We start from the raw sequence: 22430 nt of genomic DNA, 5'->3' as shown, positions 1-22430 counted from the left end.
AGGCCAGGAGGAGTATTGAATTTTATTTATTTGTTGGCAGAGATTTTCTAAGGTCAAGGTTATTCCAAGTTCCCTAAGAAAATTGTGCACAAAGCATAACTAATTTATCTTCTGAAGAAACGTAACTTTTGGGCTTTAAAAAGTTTGTTAATTTTACACAAAATCATTTGATTCATTGGATTTCATTTTTGATTTCATTGATCTTTGAGATTTTCCCAAGAAAGCAAAACTTGAAAGCTAAACTTGAGAAATTTCTATACAAACAGTAAATTGCAAAGAAATTATATAGACAGGGGAAATTCATGGAAAAAATAATGTTTTAGTTTGTTCTAATTACTTAACACTAAAAACATAATATTGAGAAATTGTAACAGCCAACAATCCACATTAAACACCTACATAAAAAAAAAATCGTATACAATTTTTAATTGTTCTTTGTGAGCATGTCGTAGAACATCGGTAGCTAATTTGGAACGATTCTTATGTGTGATTAGTGTGATTTATTTTTATTATATAAAAAACTGTTTTACAAAGTATTCTCTTAGTTAGTGTATGGAAAATTAGTGCCGACATGAAAATCAAGGTGAGGAAATGAGCATTAATAAAATCCATTTAATTCATTAATCAGCCGCTTCATCAACATTGCACATTTTCTAATACATTATGCGAAGATTCTTTAAATAAGATTACGTGCAATTTATGTATGTACTTACTTACCTACCTACATACCTTCTCCACAAGAATGTCCTCATCTTTCGTGAGAAGATAAATTCAAAAGGTATGAGAATTTACGTGAAGTGCATGTCTTTATTATTAATTTATTTGGATTGTTTTATAACACTTGAACTTCACAGTAACCGACAACAGCACGTGAAGGCGGTATAGGGATGTTGCAATAATCTTGACTAAAGCGAAAAAGATTGGTTTTCGTCGCATATTTAATGACGAGGTAAATTGTCGCTTCGCTCCAATTTACCTCGCCCCGCTTCGCGGGGATTTGTTGCGCTTCGCGCAAATTTTAGAGAGAAAATAAAAATGATGGTTTAAAGGCAGATTTGGGCCACTTATCGATCCCAAAAGAAAAAATTTCCAAAGAGAAGAAATCATTTTCATACAACACTTTAGGCGCCAAATTCAAAAATTTGCAAAAACTGCATGAAATCTCTATGGGGGCTACCTGAAGGGGGGCTTTGAGGGGAAAATGGATACGGCCATCTGAAACGGCCTGTTATAAGGAGCCTCTGTACCAAATTTCATCGCGATCGGACAAACGGTGTGGATTTGTATAGCCGAACACGACTGATTACCAACAAACAGACCTTTCTTTATTATATAGATGGAGAGCTCTCATCAAACCCAAAAGAAAAATTTGCAAAGCGAAGAAATCATTTTCATACAACATTTCCGGCGCCAAATTCAAAAATTCGCAAAAAAAGCATGAGAGTTATATGGGGGCTACCTGAAGGGGGGCTTCGGGGGGAAAATGGATACGGCTACTCGAAACCGCCTGTTATAAGGAGCCTCTGTACCAAATTTCATAGCGATCGGACAAACGGTGTAGATTTGTATAGCCGAACACGACTGATTACCAACAAACAGACCTTTCTTTATTATATAGATAGATGGAGAGCTCTCATCAAACCCAAAAGAAAAATTTGCAAAGCGAAGAAATCATTTTCATACAACATTTCCGGCGCCAAATTCAAAAATTCGCAAAAAAAGCATGAGAGTTATATGGGGGCTACCTGAAGGGGGGCTTCGGGGGGAAAATGGATACGGCTACTCGAAACCGCCTGTTATAAGGAGCCTCTGTACCAAATTTCATAGCGATCGGACAAACGGTGTAGATTTGTATAGCCGAACACGACTGATTACCAACAAACAGACCTTTCTTTATTATATAGATGGAGAGCTCTCATCAAACCCAAAAGAAAAATTTGCAAAGCGAAGAAATCATTTTCATACAACATTTCCGGCGCCAAATTCAAAAATTCGCAAAAAAAAGCATGAGAGTTATATGGGGGCTACCTGAAGGGGGGCTTCGGGGGGAAAATGGATACGACTACTCGAAACCGCCTGTTATAAGGAGCCTCTGTACCAAATTTCATAGCGATCGGACAAACGGTGTAGATTTGTATAGCCGAACACGACTGATTACCAACAAACAGACCTTTCTTTATTATATAGATGAATGTAAATAACATAAATTTATGGGTGCGTTCGTGTTTTTCAGCAACTCCACGTTCTTTTGCATGGAACAGTTTTTTTTGTGATTTATTCCATTTGTGTAAAGAGTAAAATAAAAAAAAATTATTTCAAAATTTTCAAACAGTTTTCTATGTCACAAAAAATCATAGAAATTGTCAATGAAGCGCTAAAAAGATCCTTTTAGCTGTGATTTTATACTTAAGAACTGTACCTAATTCCCAAAAGAGTGACTTGTTTATTTTATTGACCAAAAATTATAGTTTTGGGCTCACCACCTACCCCTTATGGCCTATGGAGGGTTAATTAAATGATTACGTAATGAATTGCTAGTGTGCAGAAAAGGGGTGCTTTTATTCTTTGACTGCGTTTCCTAGTTTTTCTTCGCAAATTTTCAACAGCCGTTAATGAATTTTTCATTACTTTAATATTTCTTTATAATGTTCCTTATTTGATAGTTTTTGGGTTTGGCTTTCTAAGACATGTTAACGGTTTTATGCGCAAGAATCTTATTATAAGACAATAAACATACTGAAAACTTATTCTAATGCACAAGAAGATAAATATCTTTCACTTGCCAATCCAAAATGCTAAAGTTCAATAATTTTTTAATGAATGGTACTCGGTTGGTTTATTAAAGTGTAATTACTATCTCAACATTTCATGCTGCATTATAATGTGTAAATATTCTCATAGTTTTTTTTGTTCTGCTGAAATTTCAATCGAATGCACTGAGAGTAATAAAAAAGCTCTTTTAATTCTATTTCTAACTAAATAGTACAGGGTTGATGAGTAATATCTCATCGAAATTATGGTTGAATTCTGGGAGATTCCGAGCGTGACCTTAAGGAGAGTGCAAAAAAAATTCAATTGAATGGATTTTGAGAGTGTTCGAATTAATTAAAAAGAAAATAATGTACGTTGTAGCTTTAATTCAGCCTTTCCCTAGTATAAATTCCACATTTTTCTCAATCATTCTATGCCATCAAAATAATTTTTATTGTTTTACAAACAATTCACATTTTGAATGAAATTTATGGTGTGTGCGTAAAGAACTTCTGCAGACAATTTTTATTCTATTTCACAGGTGATAAATTGTAAAAAAAAGAACACGGATCAATGGGTATAACAATTAAAAGTCCATTTGAGAAAGCGTGTTGAAATATGGATCTTTATCATCATGACAATAAAATGAATCGATAAATTGCAATTATTTTTTTCTATTCAACAAATAACTTTCAATTTGGTTTTAAAACAAGTTAGGTATATCATATCCTGTTATTTGAATATTTTACAGCAAAGATAAATTTTTAGATTTTGATAATTAATTGTGAATGAAATAAAATAAAATATTTTTATTTAATAAAACAGAAAATTAAAAATGCTCATTCCACGAAAAAGTTTAGGAAATGATCATAAAAAAAACTAAAATATGGTTCCTTCTGCTTTAATTTTCTTTTTGATTAAAAATTCCGCCATATTGAATCTGCCTATATTACATTTTTAACGGCTCTGTATTACTTTTTTTAAAAGGTTATATTACTTTTTAAGACGGATGAATTGCTTTTTTAGCGGCTGTATTACTTTTTTTAACGGTTGTATTAATTTTTGCCCAAGAGCTAAAAAAATTGGCGGGAAACGAACGACATGTCTGTATGGATTTTCCGAATTTCGTGGGAAAAATTATTTGTTGGGAAACACGTTTATAACCTCACTTTTGCGATGTCACAAAAAAGTGTTTATGTCCCAGTCTGCAATTATCGCGTGTGCAGTCTTTTTATAAACCCAATTTTTGCATAAGATAGCGTCATGATGACGAAAAATTAGGTATGAATTGGCCGCGGGCAGTGTCATTGGTCACAGTGAAATTTGAATATAGCTAAATTACCGAGGTAATAATGAGTTTAATGGATTTTCTCTTGAGGTACTTTTCTCCCACTGATGTGTACTTTTTGCATGCTCTTCTCTGGACTTCTATAATCTTGCTTTTTTGTAGCTGAAATCATTGAGATTTTTCGCTATTTCAGCTGGCCACTTTTAATATTATTACTAGTGAAGATGATACGGCGACTATTTGCGACATTCATAGAACAACCCATCCAGGGTCAAGCTGCGGATATTCTACCTTCGCCTGCGCCACTCCCAGGACGACAATTTTCCAATGCACGCCTTCAGAGTTTATCCTGGCTCCATGCAGCAGCACCATGCTTTCCTGTACGTGGTGATAGTATCACCGTTATTCAGGACCCGAAGGTTTTCTATGAGACTGTCGTGGCAAAGTGTGCCTCAGCCAAGAGTCGCATTATCCTGGCCAGTCTCTACCTGGGTATCGGACAACTCGAAACGAGGCTAATTTCTGTGTTGCGAGATAATTTACGGGAGAATAAGCAGCTTAAAATAAACTTCCTGCTCGACTTTAATCGTGGCACACGAGGAAAAATTAATTCGAGGACGACAATAATGCCACTAATTGAGGAAAGTGAAAATGTTAGCTTATCCCTCTACCATACACCTGTCCTACGGGGTCTCACAAAGAGATTTGCTCCACCACGATGGAATGAACTTCTGGGGCTGCAACATATGAAGGTGTACCTGTTTGATAACTCCGTCATCATAAGCGGAGCAAATCTCTCCAATGACTATTTCACAAATCGCCAGGATCGTTACATCATGATTGAGAACAAAACTCTTGCCGACTTTTATGCAGGACTTGTGGGGAAAGTTCAAGAATTTAGTCTCCAAGTGTCCAAAGAATCATCGTTTGAATTACAAAATTCATGGAAGCACTGGCCCTATGAGGGTAATCAAAGTGTCTTTGTCCAGGAGGCACGTCAGAGGATTTTCTCGTACTTTAGTGAAGTTGTCGATAAGCAAAAGAATGCTGTGGACATGGAAAAAGGTAAAAAATATTCTCTTTAGAATGCATTTTCTTGTGTAAAATTCTTTGGAAAAAAATTGCTGCATTGTTCATCGATTTTTTTTCATGATGACTCACTCTGCACAACTTTTTTGGCAATACGTACAGTTTATTGAGAAGGAATTCTTTTTTTTTCTTGCAGACGCAGATACGTGGATCTTCCCTGTGATTGAAATGGGTCAGCTAGGTATTCATCACGATAGCATAGTGACAAAGGCAATTTTCCAAAATTCTCTGCCCAGTACGCGAATTCGAATGGCAACTGGTTATTTCAACCTCACCCAGGAATATATGGATTCAATAGCAGATTGTCAAGCTGAATGTGCCATCCTTATGGCACATCCAAATGTAAGAAAAAGTTCAAAATGATATAACAATTTTTTTTCTGTAAAATTAAATGTAAAAAAAAAAATCCTTTATAGGCAAACGGATTTAAGGGTGCAAAGGGTCCTGCAGGTGGTATTCCGGATGCATACACCCTCATTGCACGGCAATTCTATGAGAAACTCCGTGCGGCTAAACAGGAACATCGGGTAAGTTTGTATGAATACCAATTGCCAGGATGGACGTACCATGCTAAAGGACTATGGTACTACCTGCCCAATTCGAATCTTCCCGCAATGACACTCATTGGATCCTCAAACTTCGGTGAGAGATCCGTTAATCGTGATCTTGAGACACAAGTTTGCATTGTGACGGAGAACCCAGACCTCCAGAGGCGCCTTGAGGCCGAATGTGAGAATCTTTATCGACTTGGGAGCGCAGCTGAATCTGATATCACGCAAAGGGATATTCCAAGATGGGTGAGAGCCGTTGTATCCGTGTTTAAAAATTTCTTCTAATTGCCGCGCGCATCTGTGCTTTCATGCCGCTAGTCAATAAATTCGCAAAAAGAAAATAAATTATTTCACAATATCTCATATGTTTATTCATAAGAGATGAGATTTCCTTATACAAAAAGATTTGGGGTAGGGGGAGAGTACTTAAAAATGTAATCATTTATAGAATAAACTCACATTGGACACAACTATGTGAGTGAAAAATAAATTATGGTCACGTCAAAGAGGTCAATCCATCAATTTAACATTTTGTTTTTATTTCTAATTTACCCATAATTTTGTCTTTTGTCATTTCAAAAAATTTTTATCTCATTTTTCTTCATCTTAATTTTTTTTCTTCTCTATCATCTAAACCACGATACGATATCCAATTCTTATTTCCTCAACAGTAATTCATTTTTTTTTTGGAAAAGAGTAAGAAATTTTCAAAGTAAAAAAATAATAATTCAAGAATTGCTTATACGATCGAATAGATTTTGCTCATTTTTTTATCTTAATATTTACTCGAGAAATATTTGAGGGAGGAAAAAGCCTTAAAGATAATTTAATTTACCAATAAAATGATATTTTAATGCGAGGAGATCTCTCCATGGTGTAGCCCATCATCTCTTGGACACCAAAACACGTCTCACCACACGCCTGAGATTTGCCCCAATAAATCTACATGACGAAGACCTTCTCAATTTTTGGCTGACAAAATGTCTGATTTGTTATTGGGCACACAATGATGCCATTCTCCTTCGTGATGTGTGGCAATGCCTGCAAAGAAGACAGTCAAATAATACATTTTTCATTTCATTATAACATCATGAGTCAGGCGGTGCAATTTATCGTTGTTTGGATTCAATCCATTACAGTCTTATCTACTAAATTTACCTAATTAATACATTAGTTAAAGCTCTCAGAATAATTTCGTAAAGAGGAGTTTATGTCAGGGGGTAGACAAAGACTCTATTTCCATAGGAATTCACTGCTCACTCGCTGAGACACCCAGGAAAATGCTTCAATCTGAAAAAATCCACCACCACTGGATAGATAATTTAATATTCTATCGATTGATAGCTTTTGAGGGGTGTCTCACGAAGATTAATGCACTAAAACTGATTTTAAAAATTTTGATGCACTTTTTGGAAATAAAGTGACGTCATTTTCTTCCTTTAATTTCTCTGCAAACCGTCCGCCATTATTTGCTGTGTTCGGGTAAAAAAGGGCTTTGTCTACCCCCTGGTTTATGTACTCGTTTCTGTACGAGAAAACCCTTCATCAGTTTGAAATGGATGCCTCTATTGGGTGATTTCTTATTGTTTTTCTTGGATATTCTACTCTTCTTTCTATTTGTGTCCTGCATTCCTAATTTTCATTTCCTTGTTCAACCTTTTCTCTTTATAAGTACGATAGAAACGCTCATATTACCCATAAGGCATAGAATTTAATTGAAATACTTTCCACTAAATAGATTACAAACTGCACGTATTGCAAATTGCAATCTGAGCAATTTAAAAATGTAATTTGATCTCTATCACTCGTTAATGCTGACAAAATCACAAAATTGCAATCATTTAGTTTAAAGATTTTCTCAAGAAAGTATTGCATTATAGATATTTTCAAATTATTTTTTTTTGTTTCATTCAAAAGCTAAAGGAATGCAAATTACTAACCTGTTGTCCAAAAATTTGCCCATTGGGCAGCATCATTGGCAAATTGTGCTCATTGAGGGGCTTCCCTGTGACACGACAAATGAGACGACTCTGGGCACAGTGAGAATATGGCAAATTCTCCGCAATCTCATTGAAATTTTCCTGGCACACAGGGCAACTGATGTTCTTTGAGCCAATTGAGTAGCACTGGGGTGTCTTGAGGGCAGAGAGACCAGCCTGTACGGCAACACTGAGGACTGATTGTGTTGCCAGCTGGAAGAGGCGATAGTTCTCCATGCGAAAATTGAGCACGAGATCATTCCAGCGTTGTGGATCAAAGAGTGATTTGTACGGTTCAATTTCGGTGGTTACAGGAAATGCCAGGAGTCCCATACACTGACGGATCTCCTTGAGTTGCTCTGTCCCAAAGTCCGGAAAGTATTTCCGGGCGTGCTTCACGGCATCCAGACGACGGTCAAGACGCACAAGCTCAACAAATTCTTGCATACGAAGTTGGAATTCAATATTTGAACAAATCTTGCGCAACTTTGACTTATTCTCATTGCACCACAGCATGCATTTTGTTGTCCTGTGATTCGCAAGATCTTGCTCCACCTCGCGTGATGTCTGGAAGATGTCCAGATTGGTGAGGTCACGAATGCCACTGCGGATGGCGAGACGTTCGGCGGATTCGTAGTAGCCCAGTCGAAGGAAATGCTCAACAATCATTCTGTCAAGACGAGTCTTTTTCCATTGATTTGTGGCTGCAAGTTGAACCTCAATGTCAGGATTGGGAAGAGCTACGACATTCTGTTTTAGGTGCTCCAGACGTCGCTTGCAGACATACCCTGCAGCAATTTCCTCTGAAATACTCTCCTCAGCTTTGCGTTTCAACACCTGCAGGCGTTCCACAACACCACCAAGGAGACGTGATATCTCCCCAGCTGATCCATTTGTTAAGCCTTTCTCCAGCTCTGATGCCACATTCTGGATCTGATTGAGTTCTCTGTCTAATTGTTTCTGGGCATTTCGGAATTTCTTATTGAGAATTTCATACGGCACCTAAGATAGATGGAGAACCGTTTAAGCAATAAATCAAATGAAAGAAAGGAAAATTTAGGGGTAAAAATAGAAATTCCACTGCACGGAGACTTTCAGGCAAAAAATTTTTTTTGATGAAATGGCAGCAAATGACCTCGGTTGAAAAATTGCCTTCTATCGCACAAAAAACAGATTTACCACACATTTTTTCAACTTACCTTGAGTGTAGGGTGCTCTATGGCCTTTACTTCGGACATCATAGGCAAATTCAAGATGTAGCAAGGTGAGAAAATCCCAATCAATTTGATCCTTTATCTTGCACACAAAATTCTTTTACGTCTTGGAGTTGAAAACAAAAATCTTTTTCTAAAGGAGTGACCCACAAGTGAATGAACATTGTCTCAAAAGCTTGTGAAAATATCCACCACACGTGCTTATGAGAATTGAGGGCGCTACTTGCCAGTAAGAGGATAAGTCTAATACGATTGAAGGTATACTCCTTTGCTAAAGAGCAAGACGCATGATACAGCTATGCTTATGCGAGAGTGAGAAAAAAGATATTTTTTCGTAATAGCAATGTAGTGGGAAACATGTTTCGTGCTACATGTTTCATATTTTTCAGTTGCGTGTTGTAAAAAAATAATAAAAAAGTCAAGCCGCCATTTTGGAAATTTTTGATGTACGCTTGGTGCAAGAAAAGCTGAAAATTCTGTGGAATTACAGCGGTTTAAGGTGGAAAAGTGCGCTATATTTGTGCGTGAATCAATATTACGGCGTCCAGGGTAGTGATTTGTGGTGGAATTGTGGCAATAGCCGCTGAAAATAGTGTGGTGTACCCCGTGCGACTCCATTTCCCAAAAGCCAAGGGAGAAGAAAAAAAATCTCTTGGCGTTTTCTCTGCATCGCCGTCGTTTGGATTTCCGGAGGAGCCGCATTACCGCGGGTAACGCATTTTCTGTGCCGCCATAAGGTTCTCAGTGGATTTTTGGGCCATCTGCGGCTGTGAATCCTTTGCGGCCAGGACCGCGTCTGTTCGTGAGTGTGTGTGTGGATAAAGTCGGGAGGTGGAGAAACAGAGGAGACGCGCCATTCCGTACTTGGCAGAGACGACACAGCGCGTGGAGCCATATTTTCCATTTAGCCGGACTCACAGTGATACCCCCCCGCTGAATTGGTTGCAATTCCAATTATATTTTTGCGAAAGGTAAGTAAACGAATCCGCTACTTAAGAAAAAAAAAATTTTCACATCATTCTCCGCGCTTAGCTATCAATTTATTTAGTAGACCTTACCTTTCCCGTCTCTGCGAAAGGTGAAGTTGAAAAAAAAAGCCCCAGCAAATAAGCTTTGTTGTATTGTGGGCTCCTCTCTTTCGCGCACATTCGCCTCGGTTTCTTACAAATGGGAATTGACCAAGAGAAGTGATTCAAGTGAGCATCGTGGCGTAATTTCTCTTCTCCAAACCACGATGTGATGTGGAGAGAGAAAAATCGTCGTCTCCTATCCCTCCTGTCTCTTTAATATATTCATCATCAACTCCCGGAAAGCCATTGTTGCACGCTGGCTTCGAGACGCGGTGCAGGAAGCGAGGAATGGTTTTGTGGATGGGAAAAGACAAGATGTGTGTGAGGTAGAGCGAGATGGATTGAGAAAAAAAGTGTGAAAATGTGGTTGTGAGTCACGAATGTAAAGGCAAGGAGAATCGGATGAGGAGGGCAGGAGAAAAAGCGAAATATGCCGGTCGAATGAATTGAATGGCGCGCACTTTTCGTGTCTCTCGATTCCACATTTTATTTCACTTTTGCCTCCGCGCGCTTGTTCTCTCTTGTTGTTTTCAAAAAAAGGGGGATGATTTTCCAGTATTCCTCACTCACTGACATGGTTAGTAGCACATTTTCGGCGGGCACTCCCTCACCTTCACGTGTCACACATGTCTCGGGTTTCGCCCTATATTCACAGCCAACAGAGAAATCCATCGCGGTACCTCTTGGTAGGCAAAGAAATCAAATTTGCATAAGAAGACGACCCGTTTTCACTGAGGTGTTGAATTTTAAAATGAAAAAAAAAATTATGTGGTGCTACACGGTTGTTAAAAATAAACCATTGTGCATATTAAAATATTATACTGTGTGCAAATTAATGTATTTATTAGGTAAACTCTTTGATATTGAAAGCACAATTTAGCATTCTTATTAATTGATAGGTTACTACTCTTCTATTTATAAAGAAAATTTGGCAATTTAGTTCTTATCTATATTTTCTAGGACATTGAAGGTCACTCATTACCTATATTTGACTTTTTGTTATACAAAAGACGATAAAAAACTCTTCAAAAATTAAAAATATGCATTCAAATTTCTCTAAGTACATCTAATTTAATATCTACATAGAGTTTGTAATAGTAAAACTCAACATATCTATATGTATATAAATCACAGCAGAAAGTTGCAAGTTGAATGAACAACTAAACCGTTAATTGTCTAAAAGTCTCTTAAAAAAGTTTCGTAATTCACCACATTGACAGCATAACAATATAAGAAAAGCAAAAGAAAAGTAACGATAAGTAGGGAATGGTAAAAGACCGACAAAAAGTACATTATATTACAAACGTGGAAGTGAGAGAAATGGAGAAAGAGATAAAATATGTCTTGAGGAGAGATTGCCTAAACGTCTTTTTCCTCTGACTTGTGAGTTTGAATGTTAATTTATTCAGTGAGATGTGAATTTGTGTAGTAAAGGTGTTGTTGTTGGTGCTATTGCAATTTGGATTAAATACATAAAAATCACCAAGATGAATAATGCTGAAAGAAAGAAAAAAGTCATTCAAAATTTTCTGCGTTGTACTGACAACATACAAGTATGTAGTGTTACTTATATATTGTTGCTTGCATGATCTTCTCCATCAACATACAATTTGCACTTTGTTCTCACAAATGATTTTTGTGGACGAATTAGTGGTAATCGCAAATTCACTTGTTCACAGCTACAACATTACTCTCTTATCACTCATTATCATTATCGTACCATATAAAATATTATTTACTGTGTAATTTTTCAAAAAGCAGCGATAGGGCAAGCGCGCGGAGTATAATAATGAAGAAAAGGCGGACGGGAGTGATGGAGAGAATTGAAATTTTATTTCTCTATCACGCACTCTCACTATCTCTGTTTTTTTTTCCTCTCCAACTTGAAGAATGTTGATGTTCACAAGAAATTTCCGTATCATTTTTGTGTAATTTTATTTTGTGTTTGACTTCTCAATAGCTTTTTTTCGCCTCTTCCATTTGTTTTCTCTGATAAGAGGCACTGTGTGTGCGATAACATACGGTCTTAAAATTGTAACATAATTTTTCCACTCAATCGACACACAGTATACTATATTATCACTTTAATAAATCAACAGTGATATTTTTAGCTAATAATTTCATCTATATTGCAAGCAATGTATCACTGAAAATTGCTGATTTGACGGGGGAAAAGTGTTGAGTAATGAAATTTATATACATACTCTCTTTCTCCAACGTTCAACCATTGCGAATTCACTTTGTATTTGGCCTTTCGAACTTTTTATTTCACATGGAAACTAAAACATGCTGTCGAATGGTGACCTATTTTTCAAGCACATTTCGAATTATGATATATTTTAACATTAAATAGTTCTATTTCTCTGTATTTCTTATTCACTACTTTTTTTTTGCTAATTACATAAACTTGAGTGTAAAGCATAGAATAGTATCAGTGACTAGATTCTGATAAGAAATGCAATTTTCCTACAAGTTTTCTTCTACATTTTTGTGAATTTGTATGTGTCTGAAAAATGTCTGAAAAAAAAACTCATAGAAAATGTGCAACAGATGCTTTTACTCAAACCTCAAAAAAAAAAACGATAGAAAAATAACTTGTAGAATTATCGTATAGAAACATTGTGTTTCATATCAGAATCTAACCTCAGAGATTTTATTCAAATTAATATAATAAATAATTTGTCGTTATAATGACAAATGATTCAAAAGTATAATTGAATAAAGTGAAAAATAAGAAGTTTAACAAGATAAAATAAAAAGAATAATGTCCATACTCAAAGTATAGACTTAACAATATTTACATGTTAAATTTTCTGTACATTATGTACCTACAATGTATGTATATATGTATGTCTAGAAATGGAAACTAATGATGTTGACACATATGTATATTTATAATTATTTCTTGGAACGAGTTTTCTTATCAGCTCATGCTGAAAAGTCAAAACTGTACCGCTTCCTCACTGTGATTACTGGAGAATGTGTGAATTTGTAAAATATTTTCAAGAGTCGTAGGTATGTATGTATATATCTACATATATAATTCAAACTGGCTTGATTTGTTCATTGAATACTCATGCAAAAGGGAAAATTTATTAGTCTCTTGGGGATTTCCCTTAAAACTCTCATGTGTGGTTTAATTGGAATGATATTTATCTGAGAGTTGTGCACAGTGACATTGTAATTGGATAAATTGAGAAGAGAATGAAAATGGAGGGAGGGAGGGTTATTTAGTACTGTTTATGTGGGCCTTACTGAACATTTACTATTGAAGAAAAGGCACAATAAATTGGTGATGTGAAATGAAAGAGGAAGAACACTATTTTTCCTTTGTCTATTCTTCATTGTGAGAATATTTTTTATTTGTCAATTTGTGCATGTATATAGTTTCGTCTTATCACTTGGAATATAAATAGAAAAATGTCTTATAAGCATGTATCAATGTGCACATATGATGCTGTATTACTGGAATATGTTCTTTGGGTATTTTTATTTCTCTTATTTTTTGTCTTTTCTCTTCGTAAAGTATTTATTAGCCAATAATAAATCATAAGTTGGTAAGAATTTTATAATGTTCAATTTGGGATTCCCGGTCAACGAGTAAACGAAAGAGTTAATCTCCTAATATTTAAACTTTGTTTTCCTAAAATTACCAAATCTGTTGAATGCAAGCTGTTTTACCCATTTCATCAAGTTGTATAAATGTGGAATTCGGGGAGTGAATGAAAATTGAAATTTTCAGATTGTACACGGTGGTTTTTTTATACGATATGTATACCTACATATAGCAAATGACATGCAAAAACAGAGAGAGACGCGAAGCAAGTTTTTTTGTTGGACTCATTCATTTTTTTGTATCCTTCTGCTTTATTGATATTTTATTTAACTATAAAAAGAATGGAAATATGTATTATAGCATATGTAGGTATACAATAAACATTGGAAAGATCATACACAAAGAGGAGAAAAAAAAAGAATGAAAGAAAAAAGAATACAATCTATTGGGCATTCGTCAGTTGGATAAAGTGGGTAGATGATGACAAAAGTGGAAAGAGAAACGAGAGATCAGAGAAGAGGATATTACGAAGAAGGATGGGACATCGATTGGGTTTTTGAGGGGATGCAAGGATATGAGGGGAGGGAGAAAAAGAAAATGATTGTTGAGAGATGAAGAGGAAAAAAAAAACTCGTTTTTGTGTAGTCTTCTTCCCTCGTTGCTCGGTGTCTAAAAAAAAAACAACAACGATATTTCTTCACTCTAAATATCTACCTATATATATTCTATATGGTATGTAGATATTTATGTGTTCATTTCATTTCATTTCATTACTCTCTTGTGTGGCTGTTTCTCTCGAGTGTTGCCGTTTTGTATTGTTGCTGTGTGTTGTTGCTGCCGCTAAGGTTGCGGATTAGCGCGACTGCGCAATGCCTATTCTGTCGAGCAGCAGCAGCACAGCAACAATTCGGAGAGTGAAGGAGACAACGTACAGAATATGTATACAGTATTATAAGAGAGTGGAAGGAATGGAATTATACATACATATCTCTTATTGCTATATATGCGAACCTATAGATGAATAAGAGATATAGCAAACCGATATACTATATATGTGCAATGTAGTTGAAGTATTTGCAATGTTAACCTGAAGTGTGGATCTCAAAATGTTCCATGGGTATATGTAGGTATATTTATACAGTGCACAGTGCATATATGAGGTGAGATAGATGGATAGAGAGATATGTTAGATATTACAATATGTATGAAAGTCGGTGGATGTAGTCTTTTTTTCCTTCATTTCATTTATTTTTTTTTATTTCATTTTCTTTCACTCCGTTTCTTCGCTTCTTGCCGCATTCTTTCTGCACAAACCATCGAAATGCAATGGACAATGTGTGGACAAGCAAAAGGAGATACAGTCGTCGATCAGACACCACTGCTTCGAATACCCCTTTTTGGCTCCCGTCTCTCGATTCACATACATACATTTATTATATGTATGTATGTATATATGCATGCAATGCCTCACATATCGATATTGATAGCTATGGTGGCTTGCTTATAATTCTTCGTCTTGTTTTGTCTCGAAAAACTGTTTCGAAATTTAAATTCCACCAGAGTCTAAATATTCACCATGAACATAATCGGTGATTTTATTGATGGTAGTCTACTTCGAGCGCCTCTGAAATAAGATATTTGCATTAATTGACGAATTTGCATACATTTATGGGTATATATATGTATAGGGAACAAAAGCATTTGATTTAAATTTTCACCATTTTCCTAAAATATGTTAGAATTTTAATGATACATCATTTTTGACAGGATGAAATGATCTATTTTTTGAACTTTCACTAACTATAGGGATGATTTATGGTGCTATGCAGGAAAAGAATGTCAAGAAAAAATGATCATGACATTTTTTCCTGACATTTTTTTGTCATTCCCTCTCACTCCCACTAATGTATTTCTGAATCTTTCGTCTTTCTCTGACGCATGCTTCCGACATTTTCATCATTCTTTTCTGTGCACTCAACATGTTTTTCATTTCGTATTATTTTCTCAGTATTTGGGGATATTTTTCCATGAAAAAGTGAAAATGGGCTTTGCTGAAGTGTTCTCAGTGCCAGGAAAGCCGTGAAAAGTGGAAATTTATGGTCATTTAGCGGCCAAATATGTGAAAATGCGCGAAGTGAAAAATCAAAACATTCTTGAGTGCACAGAAAAGAATGATGAAAATGTCGGAAGCATGCGTCAGAGAAAGACGAAAGATTCAGAAATACATTAGTGGGAGTGAGAGGGAATGACAAAAAAATGTCAGGAAAAAATGTCATGATCATTTTCCCTTGACATTCTTTTCCTGCATAGCACCATTACTTACAAATAAGGACTATAAATAAAGTCTGGGATATACAAATATGTACGTACACGATTTAGTCCACTAAGATAAGGCAAAAATTTCCTAAAGGTCAAAGGGTACTAGAAAAAAGGTAAACATGATTAAAAGATTTTTTTTCAAAAGACTACAATACTTTATTACAAATGAAATTATTCTTTAAAAAAATAAATTTTATTTAAAATAAAATCACATAATTAATATTATATTAATGATTAAAAGCCTTGACCAGTATTCACTTTACCTTCGACATTCATGGCGTGCATTGCCTCTGAAATGAGGAGAAGAAATAAGAGAAAAAAAAGAGTTAAACTCTCTTTTGTTGCGAATACGCAATCTACAACAATATAACACATATATACCTACAATGTTTTGCAAAAGAAGTGGATAGATGTGAGAAGTGGAATAGAAGTGAAGCGCTCTCTTGGTTGTATCAACTGCTCATGCTTTTTTTTTTTCTCTTACAGCTTTGAATATTGAATTGTGTTGTTATGTTGTATGAGTTCATGGATTTGTGAGCGCCATTTATAATGTTCCTCCACATAATATTCTATCTCTCGCACATTACTTTTGCAATGTCTCGCATATAATTGCGGTGTACATTGAGATTGTGGCGATACTGTCGGTGCCGTTGAGAGCGGTGTTTATTTTTTTTTCTTTTCACCTTTTCTTACTTTTTTTCTTCTTCTTGAGAAGTTTGCCTAGGCAAAGATTGGTGTGTCGGGAGAAAAATGCGTGTGAGATTGTGAGAGACGGAAAGGAGAGCGAATAAAGAGATATAAATATATGTATATAATATATTATATTATTTTCCACACAGCGAAATTCAAGTTATAAGAAGCGCGCCACGAAGTGAACAATTTAATGTGAAATGCGATAACTGGATGGAGTCGTGGTCGCGTAATCGCGGGACAGGTTTTCATTTTCAGTTTCACTCATCGACGGTGTTTTGTGTACATTACTTTATGTTTTTGTTAAAATGTAGGCACCTACTTATAATAAAATATATTGTTATACATATACATAACTATATGATGTGTGTATGTATATTTAGCCACTTTGGTTTTAGAGATAAAAAGGGATCGTGGAGGTAAGAAAATTAAAGCGAGTTTTGGTTTTTGTCAAGGCCCTCTCAAAAGCCTTAAGAGTCGATTCACTGACATGAATCCCCAAAAAAGTTGAATCTTTTCCGACTCTTTGGCATGAGTCTGAAAGAGCCTGCATGAGTCTAAAGAAAACCTCATGAGTCTCGCTTGAACTCGGTTGAATCCGATGAATATAGAGCAAATTTCGCATAGAGTCGAATCTATTTGAGCCTTAAAAGTCTCTTGCCGTCGGTCTCTGATTTTTTGTATTTTTAACCCTTTCGTGACAGACCTTTGTTTATTTATTTGCCTATAAATTTCGTATTTCTTTTTTTTTAATTTTTTTTTCAAGCCCCAAGAGACTTTTAAAATTATTTTTATAAAAAAAATTTTTAATTAAAAATCTTAATATTAAAGCTGAAAAGTTTGTTTGTTTGTGGCACATGAACTCCTCCGAAACGACTGTGTCGATCATGATAGAATTAAAAAAAATTAAAAATAATTTTTTTTCCGCGTTTTTACCTGCTGAAGGATCAAATAACATTTTTTTTTAATTTTAAAAATTTGTTGGGGTACTCTATATTTCGTCCCTATAATTATACATTTAAATGGAATATGTTCACACGTGATTAGGGGCTCGGGTTGACAAGTCTATATAATAAAGAATGGATTTCACATCTCCACATCTTTGCATTCCTATATCGTTGGCCCGATCACGATAAAATTTGGTACAGAGGCTATACATAATCACCAGAAAAAAGCTACTCAAAAAAAGGGGAAAAGCCCTTAGTCTACCTGCTGTGTTAACTTTGTTAATGAGGGTACCATAACGGTAATTGTTATTTGAATTAGCATTCTAGATCCTTCTAGAAATTAGTATATAATGCTGAAATGTTTGCTTGTGGCAAGTGAACCACTCCGAAACGGCTGAGTCGATCCAGAAGAAATTTGGTATGGAAGGAGAGGGGTATAATACGAGTTACAAGCACTATTCCTATGACATTCTGACCCTTTCATAACGCTCCCGCATAGAAATTGCTTTTTTCCCTGAAAGGGGGCTTTGGAGGAGTATGGCCATTTGAAACCACCTGATATAAGAAGTCTCTGTAGCAAACATCGCGATCGGTCAAACGGTGTAGATTTGTATAGCTGTACAGATGCGATTACCTACAAACAGACCTTTCTTTGTTATATAGACGCTCACATAAATTTGTTGCGCATCGCGCAAATTTTAGAGGTAGATAAGAATTGTAATGAATTGAAATAAATTTAATTGAAGATTTATTCGTCGGTAACAATCGCCTGGTATCAGTAGTCTCTGTACCAAATTTCATCGCGATCGGATCAACGGTGTAGAAATGCATAGCTGAACAGACACGAAATCCTTTCTTTATTATATAGATTTAGAAAGATCTAGAATGCTAATCAATAAGTAGGATTAGGTAATTATTTTCTTTTAAATAAATAACAATTACCGTTATGGTACCCTCATTAACAAAGTTAACACAGCAGGTAGACTAAGGGCTTTTCCCCTTTTTTTTAAGTAGTTTTTTTTTCTGGTGATTATGTATAGCCTCTGTACCAAATTTTATCACAATCGGGCCAACGATATAGGAATGCATAGCTGAACAGTAACGGAAACCTTTTTTTATTATATAGGTAGAATTTATAATTTTTAAAAGTCTAATACTTTTTGGGCTGTCTAGATATAGAAATGACTTCCGACATGGAAAGTATAAAAAAAGAAGTCTCATATTTTACAAAAAAAATTTTTTTTTTTCAAACTGGCACACCGCATTTGAGAAAAGCATTGAAAAATATTTTTGAAAAAATTTAAAAAAGGTGCTTTGGCTTCAAAATAATTTAATTGTTCTTTTAAATTTCCAAAAAAAAAACGCTTTGATTAAATTAATATATTACAAATTATCTAACGAAATATCTCTATTGATGTTCAATAATATTCACATCACAGAAAAATGCCCTTACAGGGTTAATTATGGTAAAACATTTGAGCCTCTGAGCATAGAAAGAGCATTAAAAGCCCTGCTGAAGCTCGAGTGAGTCTGAAAATTTTACCATGAGCCTGAAATTTTTGCAGTGAATCTGTGCGAGTCTTGTGTGAGTCTCAATATTTTGTGTGAATCTTATGAAAAATCACTGAGTCTCTTGAAATTTCTGCAGTGAATCGACTTTTAAGGCTTTTGAGAAGGCCTGGGTTTTTGTTTAGGTATATGACCTTTAAATTAGATTTGTTTAAGAAATGCAGGTACACATTAAAATTAAAAAAACAAATGAAATCATAAAATCTGTTTAGTTCAAGTAACACAGCTACCAATCCCTTTTCATTGCACTTCTCCTTGTTTCTTCATCTTCTTCTCTTTCTGATTATGCAAAATTTCTACATTATCAATCCCAATCGAATGCATTCTTGTTTATATAGGGGAACGTGGCCCAATTCGGACCCCCTAAATTCTGTTTCAGAAGGATTGAAAAAAGTCATATTAAAATGAATTAAATCTTTCCAAGTTTGGTACCATTGGAAAGGTCATTTAATAGGCTAACTTTGTTCTATAGATGCAAACCTTCTAACTCTTACCTGTTCTGAGTAATAATGGAATTAAAAAAAGTTGCTAAAATTGCACTTTTTCACCACGGTGTTCTAATTGCGACCCCCCGAGTGTTCCAATTGCGACCCCCTGTTTTTGCCGTAATTTGTGGGTTTTTCACTAGTAGATCACTTTTATCACTACTATAAATAGGAAAAACACCATGAATTACCCGGAAAAGCCGGAAAATCAAGAATTTATTTTCATTTTTCCCCACATTTGTTTTGACATTTCGCCCTTGAGGTGACTACACACACTTTCACACACACCGACAATTGCGCACCCACTAACGTAATTCGCAGAAAATCCACGAAAATTCTTCTGAGGAATGCGTAAATTACACTAACTGCACTCCCTTTTGGCTGTAGGAACATTTTCACTGCGAAAAAACTTTCAAGAAACGTGAAAAAATATTGATTTTCCCGAAATCAAAACACAGCGCGGTCTGTGTGAGAGAGACACTTCCACACCACTACACGCATGCGCGGCTGCTTTACCGTGGTGAGTGGTGGAAATAGACGGTCCGAATTGAAACATTTTGGGGGTCGCAATTAGACCATTCTGCATGTATTACATTTTCACTTAATTACTTAAAATACCTAAAATCTTTCAAAAAATTGTAAATCAAGTAATAAACTAGACCCTCTAAGCTACAGAAACGCGGCATAATATGAGACATAATAGTAGGAAAAAAACTCATATCAACTTAGTTTCTAAAATCAGAAAATGTTGGCCAAGTGCTGAAAATGAATTTTGATTTTTTATTAGTCCTGTTGTGTACCAAATTAATTTATTTTAGGCGCTAACATTACCTTACTATAATATCTTCATAATGTAGTGAAACTAATTTTATAATATTTCGTCATTTACGAGAAAAAGGGGCGGTCGCAATTGGGCGGTGGTCCGAATTGGGCCACGTTCCCCTACATTATATTGAATGTGGAATATATCAGTATACGCAGTCGCACAATGCTAGCACGATATTTAAGTGTTACTTTATTTTATTCTTTCGTTTCTCTGAGTTGCATTCATTGAATAATTGCAATTTAAATGTGTGTTGCATTGGCATTGATGATTCTGCGATTTCGCAAAAAAGTAAAGAAATATGCAGTGAATCGTGGCAACTAGACTGCGAGACCTTTATCACATCATACATGAAAGCATTATTTTTTTTTAATTAAAAATTCATAGAATTACTTAATCTTATAAACATTTTCTGTTACATGATAGCAGAAAATTCTTAAAAATGATTTTGATTTCCTGAATAATTATGAAATTAATTAAATAAAAGAAGCATAGAAACTATTGATAAAACTAAATATGCATCAACTTTATACTGAAATACTTTATTGTTCTGAAATTTATATACTTTAAAATAAGGACCTCCAAGTTGTTTATGTACATACTTATGATTCTTTGGAAAATTGTTGTACATACATTGTACCTAAAAATACCTGCATGTGTAAACAAATTTTCGGTATGAAGAAGATGTAGAAGTTGTTTACCATACGTATATTTTTTTGCTGTTTTCTTCCGTCCATGAATACGGAATTACCCAAAAATATTAAGATAGATGAACTTATACACGTAAGTGCAAAAAGAGGACAGTAAATATAATCATTCTTGACGTAGCTTTCAATTTCAATCTAGTTAAATTATTTAATTATATTTAATTATATTGTGGGTGTAGAAATTTTAAAATGGTGTAAATTATAAAACATTGAAAAACTAACAGAATATTGAGAATATATTTTTTGATCTTTCATGTCATCCACAAATTCCGTCTTCACAACTTTTTGCATAGTATACTTGTTTTGCACCAATGATTGCATTAATATTTACTATTTTTTTGTTATGCTTTTTTTTTTATTTATTTTGCTATATTTGTATGTTTTACTCTATCTGTCTCATTTCATTTCATTTCGTTTTTTTTTTTAAATGTATTTCAAGTGTTCGCATATTTGTGAATATGATTTACAATATAATGTATTCAATGTACGACTTTTTAAAATTAAAAGGTAGTGGGGATTTGTATGCAAATATCATACATACTCAAAAGTTATCATTAAATTAACCAGCAGTTTTACAAAATATGTTGCTTTTCCACTTATGATTTGTTTATTTTTTTTAGTACAGAAGAATGACTTGCAATTATTTTTGGTTTTGATCAAATTATGTATATTTTATGCACTGCACATACATAGGTGTTAGATACCTACGTTTAGTATGTTAGTTATGTTAAGAACATAGATATGTTTATATTATTTTTTATACACTATCTTTACGCTTCATTTTAGTCTAATATTCACAATTTAAATACGATACATATAACAGTCGCTATGCTAAACATAACGTATACATAGATATAGGGAATACATATGTAGGTATACATAAGTATAATATTAGCAACCTTTCAATCGGCACGAAAATTAGAGAATCAATCGAGGGAGTGAGAAGAAGAAATGCGATAAAATAAACATTGATTCTAATTCTATTGGGTCGTTTACACACTCGAAGCATGGATTAATACTGTGTTAATTATAAAAATACATATTTATAAATGTGGTGGAGACGTGAAATCTCAAACTGTTGGCTATTTTACAATACCAAAGCTTAAAATGTGTTCAACCAATCTCCTTGGAAAAGATTTCATCTTCATCATCATTGCTTCGTTATTTAATCTTTTTTTCTTTCATTCGTCATCTTCTCACATCTCTATGATGTGCGGCTATCAGCGCTAGTTAGTTTATTTATTTTTCTGTAACGGCTTGTAAAAAGTGTCTTAAAACATTGTGATTTGTTTTTTTTTTAGTTATCGTTGACATGAGGTCAAATTTAGCACGTTTCATTCTTATATTCTATATACCTTTTTCATGTATGATTGGAATTTTCTTCACTAGAAA

At 34.7% G+C, this 22430-nt stretch overlaps 3 protein-coding genes across 6 annotated transcripts in view; 2 read left to right on the top strand and 1 right to left on the bottom strand.

Moving 5' to 3' along the window:
* The first annotated feature begins 3940 nt into the window (after window positions 1–3940).
* On the top strand, window positions 3941–6206 carry LOC129797093 (CDP-diacylglycerol--glycerol-3-phosphate 3-phosphatidyltransferase, mitochondrial). Of its 2 annotated transcripts, none has more exons than XM_055839402.1 (4): window positions 3941–4097; window positions 4233–5104; window positions 5265–5470; window positions 5545–6206. In XM_055839402.1, the coding sequence occupies exons 2-4, from the start codon at window positions 4264–4266 to the stop codon at window positions 5962–5964; spliced, it is 1467 nt and encodes a 488-aa protein (XP_055695377.1). In that variant the 5' UTR covers window positions 3941–4097; window positions 4233–4263; the 3' UTR covers window positions 5965–6206. The 2 variants fall into 2 exon arrangements, with proteins under 2 accessions (XP_055695377.1, XP_055695376.1); XM_055839401.1 differs by having other exon boundaries at window positions 3941–4129.
* Window positions 6028–9126, bottom strand: LOC129797097 (E3 ubiquitin-protein transferase MAEA). Its single transcript, XM_055839409.1, has 3 exons — window positions 8858–9126; window positions 7620–8660; window positions 6028–6720 (listed from the first exon to the last, which is right to left on the bottom strand). Exons 1-3 carry the CDS (start codon window positions 8897–8899, stop codon window positions 6622–6624), a joined length of 1182 nt encoding a protein of 393 aa, XP_055695384.1. The 5' UTR covers window positions 8900–9126; the 3' UTR covers window positions 6028–6621.
* A 138-nt stretch (window positions 9127–9264) lies between these two features.
* LOC129797096 (C-terminal-binding protein) overlaps window positions 9265–22430 on the top strand; it is a 45283-nt gene continuing 32117 nt past the window's right edge. For 2 of the 3 annotated variants that reach the window (XM_055839406.1, XM_055839405.1), the window contains exon 1: window positions 9265–9843. The gene's annotated coding sequence lies outside the window, so the exon portion shown is untranslated. Of the gene's footprint in view, window positions 11496–22430 lie in introns of all 3 variants that reach the window. The other variant, XM_055839407.1, reaches the window with a different exon arrangement.

The sequence above is a fragment of the Lutzomyia longipalpis genome, chromosome 1 (assembly GCF_024334085.1).
Source record: "Lutzomyia longipalpis isolate SR_M1_2022 chromosome 1, ASM2433408v1".
In the NCBI taxonomy this organism is placed as follows: domain Eukaryota; kingdom Metazoa; phylum Arthropoda; class Insecta; order Diptera; family Psychodidae; genus Lutzomyia; species Lutzomyia longipalpis.
This window is presented reverse-complemented; position numbering and strand designations above follow the sequence as displayed.